General features: G+C 45.2%; 1 protein-coding gene across 1 annotated transcript in view; it reads left to right on the forward strand.

Annotated features, from left to right (window-relative positions):
• The first annotated feature begins 746 nt into the window (after positions 1-746).
• Positions 747-14,053, forward strand: part of CAPN8 (calpain 8) — a 72,460-nt gene continuing 59,153 nt past the window's right edge. The window contains exons 1-2 of the mRNA XM_030812489.1: positions 747-1,032; positions 9,981-10,050. Coding sequence (XP_030668349.1) covers positions 796-1,032; positions 9,981-10,050 — 307 coding nt within the window. The 5' untranslated portion in view covers positions 747-795. The remainder of the gene's footprint in view (positions 1,033-9,980; positions 10,051-14,053) is intronic.

Below are 14,053 nucleotides of genomic sequence, written 5' to 3' on the forward strand. Positions count from 1 at the left end.
GACATTCACTGAATGTTACTTCCATACTGTTCTAAGCAGATGACATGTACTATCTCATCACTCTTCCGAACAACCCTTTGAGGTAGGCTCTCCTATGACTTTCCAGTTTACAGATAAAAAAACTTAGGAGAAAAGAGATTAAATAACTTGCCCAACATGACAGAGCCAATTACTGGGGGAGCTGGGATAGAAACAGAGGCAGTCAGAGGCCAAAGCCTTCACTCACAGGTGGAACCTCCTCCAGTCAGGCTTATTCCAAATCTGGCCTGTGAATCACCACTTTCTGATATTTTTTGCCTTCCTAGGAAATATGCACCCAAACTTTTGTGGCAGGAAAGGAGGCCCCTGTAACTACTTGCCTTCTTCCTGCTCAGAGCATGCCTCCACTTCCTTGATGAATATTTGCTTCAAGCTGCACAATAAGCCTTCTCATCTCAGTCAATGGGCTTGATGCAAGGCAAGCAGGTCTGGCAAAGAGGTGTGTGGAGGGAATGCTGGGGTCGGGTCAAGATCCTAATGGATTTCTTAGGCTAATGGCCTGGGATGGGCCCTGGAAGGTTCCCAGACCCCAAATTATTTGCAAAAGGCAGAAGAAGAAGGTGGGGCAGATTGGCCTGGACCTTGGGTACATATTTGTCCCTGGCCATGACTCACTTCTTTCTGGAACAGGGCCTCAGGTGAAATGTTTGTCTGCTCCACCTCCCTTAGTGCCTTATAGCTCCCCTCCCAGTGGAGCAGGTGTCTGAGAGTACAGTGCAGCCCTGCCCTTCTGTCCACCTTACAGAGCCCACAGCCATGGCAGCCCAGGCAGCTCGTGTATCTAGGCAGCGGGCAGCCACTCAAGGTCTTGGCTCCAACCAAAATGCTTTGAAGTACTTGGGCCAGGATTTCAAGACCCTGAGGCAACAGTGCTTGGACTCAGGGGTCCTATTTAAGGACCCCGAGTTCCCAGCATGTCCATCAGCTTTGGGTTACAAGGATCTTGGACCAGGCTCTCCACAAACTCAAGGCATCATCTGGAAGCGGCCCATGGTAAGGAAGCCTCGGTTATCAGTTAACCTTTGCTTAGTTTTTCTCCTTTCTTTGAAATCCTTAGAGACTTTACCTCCTTAACCACATAGCCCGTTCTTCCCCAAACTGTGTCTTCACCTGTCCTCGTGGTCTGTGGAAATGTGGTAATCGTAGACTAGATGTGCTGATTTGTGGCTGTCAACGGAGGAAGTAAAATTCAGAGCATGAGGCAGTGGAACCTGAGTAATGTGGAAGGTGCAATTGAAGGACTCCTATTTGGAGTTTTCAAGTGCGTGTTGAGTAAATAAATGTGTGTCAGAATTTAACCTCTCCATCCGTAATCATCAGTGAAAAATTATCACACAGCTGCTTTTGGGCAGGCTCATGCTCACATACCACAAGGGTACATTAGAGAATGCAGACTCATCCTGTAAGATCTTACAGGTTATTGAATAGACTCCTGAATCAGTAAAGATTCTGATCCTATCTCTATGAGGAACATGCATTGAATGCTGAGAAAATTAGCCTGTTCCTAAATGCTTCATTATTATTTTTTCCTCCCAAGAGGCCTTTCAGGGATTTGCAAAGAGATCGGGGTACCCAGAAATGTGGTGCATTGTAAGTTCATTTGTTGCATTTACTCATTTATTTTTAAATTGTGGTATGATACACATAACATAAAATTTACCATCTTAACCACTTCTAAATGCACAGTTCAGTGGCATTAAGTACATTCCCATTGCTATGCAACCATCACCACCCTCCATCACCAGAATTTTTTTTATCTTGCAAAACAGAAACTAAATACACATTTAAAAACTCCCTGTTCATTATTCCCCCAATTTCTTTTCTTTTTTCTTTTTCTTTTCTTTTCTTTTTTTTTTTTTTGAGATGGAGTCTCTCTCTGTTGCCCAGGCTGGAGTGCCGTGGTGCGATCTCGGCTCCCTGCAACCTCTGCCTTCCGAGTTCAAGCAATTCTCCTGTCTCAGCCTCCCTAGTAGCTGGGATTACAGGCACCCGCCATCAAGCCTGGCTAATTTTTTGTATTTTTAGTAGAGATGGGGTGTTGCCATATTGGCCAGGATGGTCTGGAACTCCTGACCTCAAGTGATCTGCCCACTTCGGCCTCCCAAAGTGCTGGGATTACAGGTGTGAGCCACTGCGCCTGGCCCTTCCCCCCAATTTCTGACAGCCACTGTTCTACTTTCTGTCTCTTTGAATTTGACTATGCTGGGTACCTCATATAAGTGGAATTAAACAGTATTTGTCCTTTTGTGACTGGCATAACTCACTTAGCATAATATCCTGAAGATTCATCCATGTTGTGGCATACGTCAGAATTTCCTTCCTTTTGAAGGTTGAATAGTATTCTGTGGTGTGTATAGACCACATTTTGTTTATTCATTCATCCATTGTTGATCTTGGGTTGCTTCCACCTTTTGGTTATCGTGAATCATGCTGCTACAAACGTGGGTATACAAACTTCTCTTTGAGACCCTGCTTCCAATTCTTTTTGTTATATACCCAAAAGATATGACCTATGACTGGATCATGTGGTTCAAGTCTTTGAGGAACTGCTGTACTGTTTTATATAGTGGTTGCACCATTTTGCATTCCCACCAGCAGTGCACAGGGTTCCTATTTCTCCACATCCTTGCCAATGTTTTTTATTTTCTTTCTTTCTTTCTTTTTTTTTCTTTTGAGATGGAGTTTCACTCTTGTCACCCACGCCAGAGTACAATGGCACGATCTTGGCTCACTGCAACCTCTGCCCCTCGGGTTCAAGTGATTCTCCTGCCTCAGACTCCCGAGTAGCTGGGATTACAGGCACTCGTAACAATGCCCAACAAATTTTTATATTTTTAGTAGAGGCAGGGTTTTGCCATGTTGGCCAGGCTGGTCTTGAACTCCTGACCTCAGGTGATCTGCCCTCCTTGGCCTCCCAGTGCTAGGATTACAGGTGTGAGCCACTGCACCCAGCCATTTTCTGTTTTTTGATAGTAGCCATTCTAATGGGTGAGGTGACATCTCATTGTGGTTTTGATTTGCGTTTCCCCAAAGATCAGTGATGGTGAGCATCTTTTCATGTGCTTATTGACCATTTGTAGATCATCTTTGGAGAAACATCTATCCAAGTTCTTTGCCTTTTTTTATTTTTATTTTTATTATTTTTTTTAAAGACTGGGTCTCACTCTGTTGCCTAGGCTGGACTGCAGTGGTGTGATCTTGGCTCACTGCAACCTCTGTCTCCCAGATTCAAGTGATTCTCGTGTCCCAGCTTCCCAAGTAGCTGTGACCACAGGCTCCTGCCACCACGTCAGGCTAATTTTTTGTATTTTTAGTAGAGATTGGGTTTTGCCATGTTGGCCAGGCTGGTCTCAAACTCCTGGTCTCAAGTGATCCACCTGCCTTGGCCTCCCAAAGTGTTGGGATTACAGGTGTGAGCTACTGCGCCCAGCCCCTTTGCCCATTTTTAATTGTGTCGTTTGCTTTTTTATTTCATTGCTGCTTTTGAGGGTGATTTTGTACTTCTTGAGTGTTGGGGGCTTTAAGTCCGCTGCCTAAATGTGACTCATATGATCCTGGTTCCCACACAGACATTAATTTCTACCGGCCTTTGGGGGAAAGCAGATGAGATGGGCTGAACATAGATGTACACATATTTTTGTCTTCTCAATAATAAAATAAAGCTTGATACTTAGATGTTTTCTGAAATCATGCCATTTGACATCCTGCCCCTGCTGGGTGTTTCTGCCTATTCATAAGCAATTGAGCAAATATTTGCTTGGGCTCTTGTCCCAAGGGTTTCAGGACAAGTTTGCCCAGAGGAAGGGCTCAAGGTCAAGCATGGGTTCTCAGGATGAACTTTTGGTTATTCACAATCCTGAGACAATTTAGGGTTGGGCAAGAACAATCCTACCGCAAACAGCATGGTTGGCTATGCGAGATCGGAGGGGGGTGTTCTTAGCCGGTAGATTTTTACCTCCTTATTTTCTGGCTTCCCCTCTGTGCTTGGTCAATGCCCAGCCCAGGTCCTGTGGTTTGAGGGATGCCCAGCATGAGTGCGCCCTGGTGCAGCGCAGTCAATGATATTCTTCCCTGAAGTGTCCACTTTTTGGCAATTAAGTGGTTTATCGATTTTAAGGAGAAATACAGCAAGACAGCAATGAGGTGATGTCAGCTGCATAGTAAGGACCCAATTTAAGACAAATGTCAAGGGGATGAATTGTTGGGAGGTTAGGATAAGGATAAGGGTGACAGGCTTCAGCTTGGAGCTTCCACTCTTTCTTCAGCTGCTACATCTGGAGTGAATCTGGAGTTTTCAGTGTAGCCATGATTTATTGTGTGCTGGTTGTGTTCAGGTGCTGGAGAGGAGTCTTTGTGGAGATTTGGCTCATCAGGGAGAGACATACTGACAAGTGGACAGCTGGCAGGCCACAGAGTGGTTAAGAGCATGAGATCGTGCGTCAGGTAGATCAGGTTTCTGGTCCCCTCTGGCCATTTGCTAGCTGGGGAACCATGGAGAAGTTACTAACCACCCCAAGACTCAGTTTTCTCATCCATAAAATGGGGATAATAATGTTACCCACTTCATTGTTTTTTGGGAGGCTTGGGTTATTGGGAGGCTTGAGTGAGGAAATCTAGCTATTATTACAAGACAGAATGTCCAGAGGGTGAAATAAATAGAAGTATGAACACGATGTATGGGAGTTCAGGGGAAAAAGCAGTTAAATTTGACAGTGAAATTGGGGCAGGTTAATTACCGGAGACATTTGAGTTGGGATTGTTGGTGGAAGAGAATCGGGAGAGAGACTGAAGAGAAGGCGCAGGTGTGGGTAAAGGTACTGGGTTGTGGAAGTGCATTGGGAGCAAGTGTATTCAGAGGAAGTGGGAGTCCATTGTGATGGGAGGAGAGTGATAATCACTCACTGTGGGAAACTGACAGACAAAGCTGGAAACATCCAGTGGGGCCAGATCACAGAGGGACGGAGATGCTGGGTCAACCAGTGTGGCTATACTTGAAGATGATGATGACGAAGATGGCAGCATCTCTGGGGGTTCTAAAAACCAGAGCTCCTAAAGTGCAAACCAAAGCTGTCAGACATGGTTAACGCTGTAGGAGAGCAGTGTGGCCAAGCAGCCATCATCATTGAGACAGTGTGGGTTTCAGTCACTTTCTGCCTTGGATTCTTGACTGATACCTGTATTTCCTTAGGCCTGGTCATCAGAGCTGATCCTAGGTTAGAGTAATTGGTATTTATGGAGTGTTTTGAGATCCTCGCTTGAGTAATAGAAAACAGTGTTACTAAAAAGACACGATTGTTATTAGGAAAGATAAAAAAAGAGTTCTAAGTGTGGGTAGATGGGAGGCTGCCTCTTCACAGAATGCTGCCTCTTCACAGAATTCTGCCTCTTTAAAACCTCTCTGACTGCCAATTACTTTGTATCTCTGATCTGTGCTTCAACAGGAACTTAGTAATGGAGAGAAGACTTGGGGTAAGTTCTTTGGGCATCGTAGTGAGATGGAATCTCCTTGCAAAGCTGGGGACTTTCTTTTTCTTTTTCTTTTTTGAGACAGAATTTCACTCCATCACCCAGGCTGGAGTGCGGTGGCCCTATCTTGGCTCACTGCAACCTCCGCCTCTTGGTTTCAAACAATTCTTATGCCTCAGCCTCCTAGGTAGCTGGGATTACAGGTGCACACCACCATGCCTGGCTAGTTTTTGCATTTTTATTTGTAAAGTTGGGATTTCACCATGTTGGCCGGGCTGGTCTCAAACTCCTGACCTCAAGTGATCAGCCCACCTTGGCCTCCCTAAGTGCTGGGATTACAGACATGAGCCACCATGCCCAGCCCAAAGCTGGGGACTTTCTGTGGTCCCTGAAAGATTCATGCAACATATTAGTCACGGCATTTCTTGGTGTGTGTGTATGTGTTTTTCTGGGGTGGGGGCATTTTTGAATTATACTGAGCACCACGTAGTAAAATAGACATTCCATCTACCTACAAACTACTTAGCACCATTCTGTATATTTCACTTTCAATTGTCTGTAGCCTTTGCCAATGACTCTTTCTTCCAACCCAAACTCAACATTTTAGCAGAACTTGGGAGGCCTATTAGATATGAATCTAATGAAATTCTATCTCATGAGCAATGTGACACAAGTAATTGAAGATACAGCTCAGGGAGTTATTTTGGAAGCATCAGCATATTCTGCAGTTAATAGTTGAAGCCATGGGGTTGAATGATGTCACTGAGAGAGAATACTTAGGGGTGTTACTGCTATATGAAATGGGATAATCTCAGAGGGTTGAGGACCAAGAGCCAGGGGTTCCTTGATACTTAGGGTTAAGCACAGTAGAGGAATGCATGAAGGAGACTGAGGAGAAATGCTCAGAGAGGCAAGGAGAAAATCAAGCGTGAGTAAGGGCATGGAAGTCAAGGGGGCAGAGCTTTCCGAGAGGGAATACCAACGGTACCAAATGCAAAGAGAAGTTAGTTATTATTGGTGACATGGGTGAGAGGAGTTTTATGAAGCTATGGATGTAGAAGTCAGATTTCAGTAGATTGATGGATGAATGGAGGATGAAGAACAAGAATCTATTTATCTATTTATTTATTTTTTGAGACAGAGTCTCACTCTGTTGCCCAGGCTAAAGTGCAGTGGTGCAATCTTGGCTCACTGCAACCTCTGCCTCCTGGGTTCAAGTGATTCTCTTGCTTCAGCCTCCTGAGTAGCTGGGACTACAGGCACCCACAACCACGCCTGGCTGATTTTTGTATTTTTAGTAGAGACAGGGTTTTGCCCTGTTGGCCAGGCTGGTCTCGAACTCCTGACCTCAGGTGATTCACCCACTTTGGCCTCTCGAAATGCTGGGATTACAGGTGTGAGCCACCATGCCCAGCCAAGAACCTATTTTAAGAGAGTTTTTAAGAAAAGAGATTCTTCCAAACCCCTATTGAGTGTGCTGTCTTTTCTTTCCTCTTAACGATACAACCTTTTCCTTTTTTTTTAAACATTTAAATTAAAATTTTTTTTCTCTTTCTTTTTACTTATTACTCTTTCAGATCTCTCTGCCTTTTATTTGCCAAGAAATGACTGCCTGGAGACTGGGAGCTCTTGAGGACCCGGGGTGAACATTTGCAGCTGCACACTTTTAGAACACCCAGATTGGCTGGTGCCACTTTTCTCTTTAAGTTGCCGCCAGAGATTGCAAAAGGCTGAAAGCCAATGAATAAACAAAAAACTAAAGGTCCATCACTAGAGAACATTTATTTACAAATAGATAAATAGCAACAAAACAAACTAGCTAAATAACTTGTGGTACTTTTAATGAAGTTATAAAGCTCTCTATGTCCTAAGACATATGTACAAGGCATATGTGATAAAAATGTGTGTATGTGGCTGGCTGCGGTGGCTCACGCCTATAATCCCAGCACTTTGGGAGGCTGAGGCGGGTGGATCGCGAGGTCAGGAGATGGAGACCATCCTGGTTAACACGGTGAAACCCCGTCTCTACTAAAAATGCAAAAAATTAGCCGGGCGTGGTGGCGGGTGCCTGTGGTCCCAGCTACTCGGGAGGCTGAGGCAGGAGAATGGCATGAACCCGGGAGGCGGAGCTTGCAGTGAGCCGAGATTGCGGCACTGCACTCTGGCCTGAGCGAAAGAGTGAGACTCCGTCTCAAAAAAAATAAAAATAAAATAAAAATAAAAAAGTGTGTATGTATATAAATGTGCTTTTATATCAGAAGACAGTTTCTGGAGGGACACTTAAGAAATGTTACCAGTGCGGACTCTGAGGCGGAAGGGATTTTGTGTTTTACACCATTATTTACTGTTGGTTTTTTCTCATGTTCATGTATTAGTTTTTCAATGAAAAACAGGTAAATAAATTTTTGTTGTTGTTGTTGTTTTTGAGACGGAGTTTAGTTCTTGTTGCCCAAGCTGGAGTGCAATGGTGTGATCTTGGCTTACTGTAACCTCCGCCTCCTGGGTTCTCCTGCCTCAGCCTCCCGAGTAGCTGGGATTACTGGGGCGCACCACCATGCCTGGCTAATTTTTGTATTTTTAGTAGAGAGGGGGTTTCACCATGTTAGCTAGGATGGTTTCGAACTCCTGACCTCAGGTGATCAGCCTACCTCGGCCTCCCAAAGTGCTGGGATTACAGGCATGAGCCACTGCACCCAGCATAATTATTTTTAATATTTGAAAAAAAAAAAAAGTCAGCCCAGAGGAGCTGTTTCTGCCATTTCAGCAGAAGCCGGCACCTTATAGAGGCTATGGGGCTGCCACCTGGAAGGCTCCACCTCACACAACAGAATCCCAGAATCCCCATTGTCAGCTTCATCCAGACCCCATGCGTCTGCCCTCAGCCCACCCTCCTGCTTCCTGGTCCTTTCTGATCTGCCCTTTCTTCACCTCTATGAAATAAGAACGAAATGATTCTCTCTCTCTGGCCAGTCTTTGATGTAGTGCAGCCCAGGACGCCTCCAGTTAAATGTAGGCTGACTTCTGTTTTGTCCCTCGAGGTCCTGCCCTTTTTCCCTAGCAGTTTGCCTGGTGAACAGGTAGACTCATCTCTTCTTTAGGATCCAGTACATAGACTGCTCCTGCATCCTACCTTTCCAGTGGACAGGCATCACCTCCCACCCACTAAGTCTTGCAACCATCATCCCTATTGGGCCCTTCTCATTTTTCTCTCTTTGTGTTTTTTCTCCCTTTGTGGATATAGCCTACATTCTATTATTAGGCACTAGCCTTTTTTTCTCTGACTTTTTCATAATGTCAATCTTGGTTTGCTATATACACCAAAAGCATCTTGAGGCCAAGAACTATGTGGTTTATTTCTTTTCTTTCTTCATTTCACCTTGTTTCCCTCTTTCCCCTGCCTGCCATGGTTCAAAGGGTACTGGATACAGAAGGGGCACTCAAAAAATCCTTGCTGGGTAAACAAAGAAAGGATGACTAAAGCATGTGTCATTGTGCCCCAACAGAGTGCCAGGGCCATGAGATTGCTTGTAGGCAGATGCCAGTTGAGATAGGTGAGTGGAGGAAGTGCAGGTCAGATATGTGAATGTATCAGAGATGAGTTCTCGTCTCAGGATACATGGTACGTCTGACACCTCAGTGTGTCCATCAGCACATGGCATGGTCATTATCACTTAGTCAAGACTTTAACGAGTGCCCACAGGGTGCACAGCATTTTGCTAAATATTCTTCTAATCTTCTCTTTATGTAAATAGGGGTGTTGTCTGAATGGGTGAGACCATTTTTCATCACATATTATCTCAGCCTTTGCCTTTCTCCTACCTCCCTGCTCCTCACCACCTTTTCACACCCACACACCCACACCACACATATAGTATTAAAACACTAGTCCTGTCTGGGCGCTGTGGCTCATGCTTGTAATCCCAGCACTTTGGGAGGCCGAGGCAGATGGATCACTTGAGGTCAGGAGTTCGAGACCAGCCTGGCCAACATGGTGAAACCCCATCTCTACTAAAAATACAAAAAAAAAAAAAAATTAGCCAGGTGTGGTGGCACGCACCTGTAATCCCTGCTATGTGGTAGGCTGAGGCAGGAGAGTCACTTGAATCCAGGAGGCGGAGGTTGCAGTGAGCTGAGATCATGCCACTGCCCTCCAGGCTGGGCAACAAAGAGAGACACTATCTCAAAAAAATAAAATAAAATAAAATAAATAAAAAATAAATAAAAAATGAAAACGCTAGTCCTGGCAGGGGCTCTGGACTCCAGCTCCCGCTCTGTTCACCCCCGGCTGTGTGACTGTGGGCAGGGCTCATCCCCTCTCTGGGCTTCAGAGTCCTCAACAATAAAACCGTGTAATGGGCAGTAGACAATCCTGGGTTTCTTCCAGCTCTGTAACCTGGAACTCTGATGTTCCTTTCCCCAGGCTGCCACATCACTGAGCACCTTGTGATTTGTGTTTTGTTCCAAATTACTTTCAGGAGTTGTGTCCCAGCCCTCAGTTTATCGTTGGTGGAGCCACGTGCACAGACATTTGTCAGGGTGGTCTAGGTGAGTAACTGGGGAGAGTCTTATTTGTTTTGGGAGAGGGCGGGTGTGTATGTGTCATGAGTAAACATCAGATGAAGCTGTGAGACTTCACCGAGTGAATTAGGTACCTGATGTGTCCGTCTGGGTTTGTGTTTTTGAGACTGCATTCTTCACTGTGAGTCCAAATGCTGGAACTTCACTGTAGGTCCAAATGCTGGAACTACCTCTTGGCTCCCCCTAATGAGAGATTTTGTCAGTTCATTTAACCACTTTAATGCTAGAGCAAGGAGCCAGGATTACAGGTGTAGAGTAGATATCCGTGCTATACTGTGTTTTGGTTGTAGTTACCTTTAACTAGACATAATTTGTCCTTTGGAATGGCCTTATCTAAGTAATTATGGGCTGTCATAATAAGTGCTTTTATAATTAGTAAGAAAACAGGAATCTTATTTTTCTAGCCAGGCATTCTTTCATAGGCCTGGGATCCTGTAATCAAAACCTTCATTTCTGAACTTAACATATTCCTTTTAAATTAGGGGCAGTTGAGTTTAAGAAATGATTTCATTTGGTTTTGTAAGTTCTAGCCTCCATTGTCAGAAACTGAGGCGCTCCTTGGTAGCAGATGAGCTTTATCGATCTCATAAGCCCTCCTGATACCAAGGCCTCACAGATGGGAGCTTCTGCGTTGAATTGGACAACCCTTACATTTTATGGACAACATGGCTCTGAATTGAATTTGAGGGGCTTCCAAACCACCATCAAGTGACAGCTGCAAAATACAGAACTGGAAATGACGGCGAAAAAGAAACAAATCCTGCTTACTGAAAATCAGCAAAACAAACAGAAACCTCAGCATCACATGGACCCCATCACCCCCCAACCCTTTTTTTCAGGAGGTTTTCTCTTTGTCTCATTCTTTCTTATTGCAACCAAGAAAGCCCTTTCTCTTCAGCCTGCTGGAAATGTTCATGATTTTGAAAATCACAAGGCATTTTATTTTAAATGCTTCCAATGTTCTCTCCTTTAATGAATATAGCAAATGTACCTTAGAAAGAGCTCACAGAGCGTGACGATCAAGCAGCGGGAAGGATTCGGGGTGCCGCACACAAGGGCATGCCCCATTCCCTGAAAACCACAGCCTCCATTTCCCGAGCTTCCGTGTGAGAGCTCACAGAGGGGTAGTGTTCTGACCTTTTCTTGTTCTGGGTAAGTGTGGTGCCTTTTTACTTCCAGCTCCATGTTTAACCTAATTATGCATGCGTCTCAGGGACACACGACTTCGAAGGCGCCTCAAACAGCTCCTTGTTGGAGATGTTTTAACTTTGGGAAAGGTATTTAATAAGTACCTTTTCCTTGATGGGCTGGAATGGAGTTTTCTTTGAATAGTTTTAAGCAAGGAGAAGTGAGGGTTTCCAAAAATCGGCCTGAGCGTTACCATGGTGAGTGCGTGCTGCCAGTGGAGACGGAGGCTGGAAGCACAGGAAATGAACCAAACCAGCTCTCCGAATCCAGCTCACATCAGAACAAATGCGGAAGCCTCTGTGGTGGCTGCTCCGGGGAGCGCAGCCGCTGCGGTGGTGGTTTTTAATGAACACAGCGGAAAGGGGCTGGGGAGTCCAACCTCCTGAAAGGAGCCAGGTGCAGACTGAGCCTCTGTCAGTAGAAGAGGAGATTCACAGCGCCAAGGCTATAACCCAGAGAGTCAGGGTGGGGAGCTGGGGGCTGAGTTGCAACAGCTTCTGTGGCCTGAGGGATCTGAGTCAGGGCTGGTCCTGAACAGTGGGTGAATTGTGAGAGATTAAGAGGAGAGATTCCCCACTTGACATACCGTGTGTGTTCCCAAAGAACAAGAGAGCAGCACACAGCACTTGTTGAGCTGGGGCCTGATATGGATTAACGTTTGTTAAATGTTCTGTTGGCTTTTCAGGGTACAACACAGCACAGTGTGATCTGCTGTAAGGGTTTCTAAAAAAAGATGTTTATATATATATATACATATATATATATTTAGACAGGACCTGGCTGTGTCTCCCAGGCTGGAGTGCAGTGGCCCGATGTCGGCTCACTGCAACCTCCTTCTCCTGGGCTCAAGTGATCCTCCCTGCTCAACCTCCTGAGCAGCTGGGACAACAGGCGTGCACCACCACACCCAGCTAATTTTTTTGTATTTTTTGTAGAGACAGGGTTTTGCCATGTTGTCCAGGCTGGGATTTTTTAAAACAGTTGATTTGTATAATGAAAATGATGTCTTTTTCATAGAGTTCTGTGTTATTATTTCATCATTATTTTGAATACACACAATATAAAAATTAAAGCAACTGAAAGGCACCTGGTGAAGTCTGTTTCCCACTGTCTCCAGTTGACTCCACTGACTCCATTGCTCACTGCCTTGCAGCCATGCAAAAAATTCCCTCCGTGTTTCTTTATGCAAATTCAAGCAAATCTAAGTATATATTCTAAATATCCCTTCTTGTATTGAAGGCAGCACACTATCAACACTGTTTGGCACCTTGCCATTATTTGGTGTTATTTCGCTTAATAAAGTATTTGGGAGATCTTTCCATAACAGTCTATAAAGAACTTCGCTCTCTGTGAACCATTCCAAGTGTTGCACTCTGTCGTGTGTATGCACTATAGTGGATTGATCCTGCCTCCAAAGGATGGACATTTGAGTTATTTTCTCTCTTGCACTCGTATAAAACACATGGCAGTGGATCTCCTTGTTTGCACTTCATATTGGGTGTGTGAGGCTATTTGCCAGCAGATCCAAAGTCTGGCTGCTTCTGTCAGGGTGGGCTGTGTGTTGTCCCTTCCTCCCTACTGTCCTTGCTAAGCCAGATTTTCATCCTAAATGTATGAGTCTCTTGGCTAACATCAGAGCTTATGCTTACATAGAGCCCTGGAGCTGGCTTTCCTTGAAGACATATTTTAGGAAAATAAAGATTGAGGAAGCTGACTGCCAAGGATCCAATTGTTTCAAGTAATTTTTCCTGTAGAATATGACTTTTCTTTGGGCAGCTCAGTCCCTGAAGGAGGACAGTATGATTTTACCTCCATTTAAGTAATTAAATGAGTAAATCCCTTGTTGAAACAGCCCTCAAACGAAAGCCCTCCCACGACGCTCAGGCCTCCTGGCACACTGAGAAGGAGAGTTCTTCTTCAAAGTTGCTGTTCCTGGCAATTCCAGCCTTTCCTTGCTCTGTCTTCTCAGTGGAACCCGTTCTCACCAGGTCTAGCAAGGGCCACCCACACTCAGTGTCCTACTGGAGTGGAAGGCAGTCTCAGGGTCGCCCCATGTGGTGATGGAATAAGCTATAATGTGCGGTCCCCTGTGGGTGCTTTTTCCAGTGGACACTCAAGGGTGCACATCACTCAGGAAACTGCAGGGACTCAGCCAGTCCCTCCACTGCTTGTTCCAGTACAGTCTCTCTCCCTTGCATTTTGGCCTATGCACATCTCAGAGCATCTCGTGGTCTCTGTGGCCACTGAAATAGACTTTGTCCAATGAATACAGTACCCATTTCTGGCTTTGTGCACCCCCTTATAGTAAGTCATACCCATATATCAACCAGAACTCCTTTGGTAACTGGCTTTCAAAGTCCAACCCAACTATTAATAGCTTAAGGAAAAGGAGAATTTATTGGCTCATCCAACTAGATCATGGAAGGGGAACGGCATTGTTGGCCTCGGAGCCTGGTTCCAGGGATCTAAATGTTCCTGGCACACTCTCTGCCCATCTCTCTTCTCTGTTGGTATCTACAGGTTGGCTTCATTCTCTTCCATGGCAGACAGGATCCATCTGGCAGGAAACAGGACCATTAATGATTCCAGACTTTCCCTCAGTATAATTGTAAACCAGCTTTGGTTTTACAGATCTCAGAAAAGGACTGTGATGTTATGGTTTGGGTCTTCTCTCACTCCTTGAGCCAGTTACTGCAGCCAGAGCAGTGGGCCCAGCCTGGGTCAGGGGCCCACTCTTGCTGTTGGGAGCCTCTTGTGACTGGGAACCTCCTCTAAAACCACA

This window comes from Nomascus leucogenys, chromosome 5 (genome assembly GCF_006542625.1).
Source record: "Nomascus leucogenys isolate Asia chromosome 5, Asia_NLE_v1, whole genome shotgun sequence".
NCBI lineage: Eukaryota > Metazoa > Chordata > Mammalia > Primates > Hylobatidae > Nomascus > Nomascus leucogenys.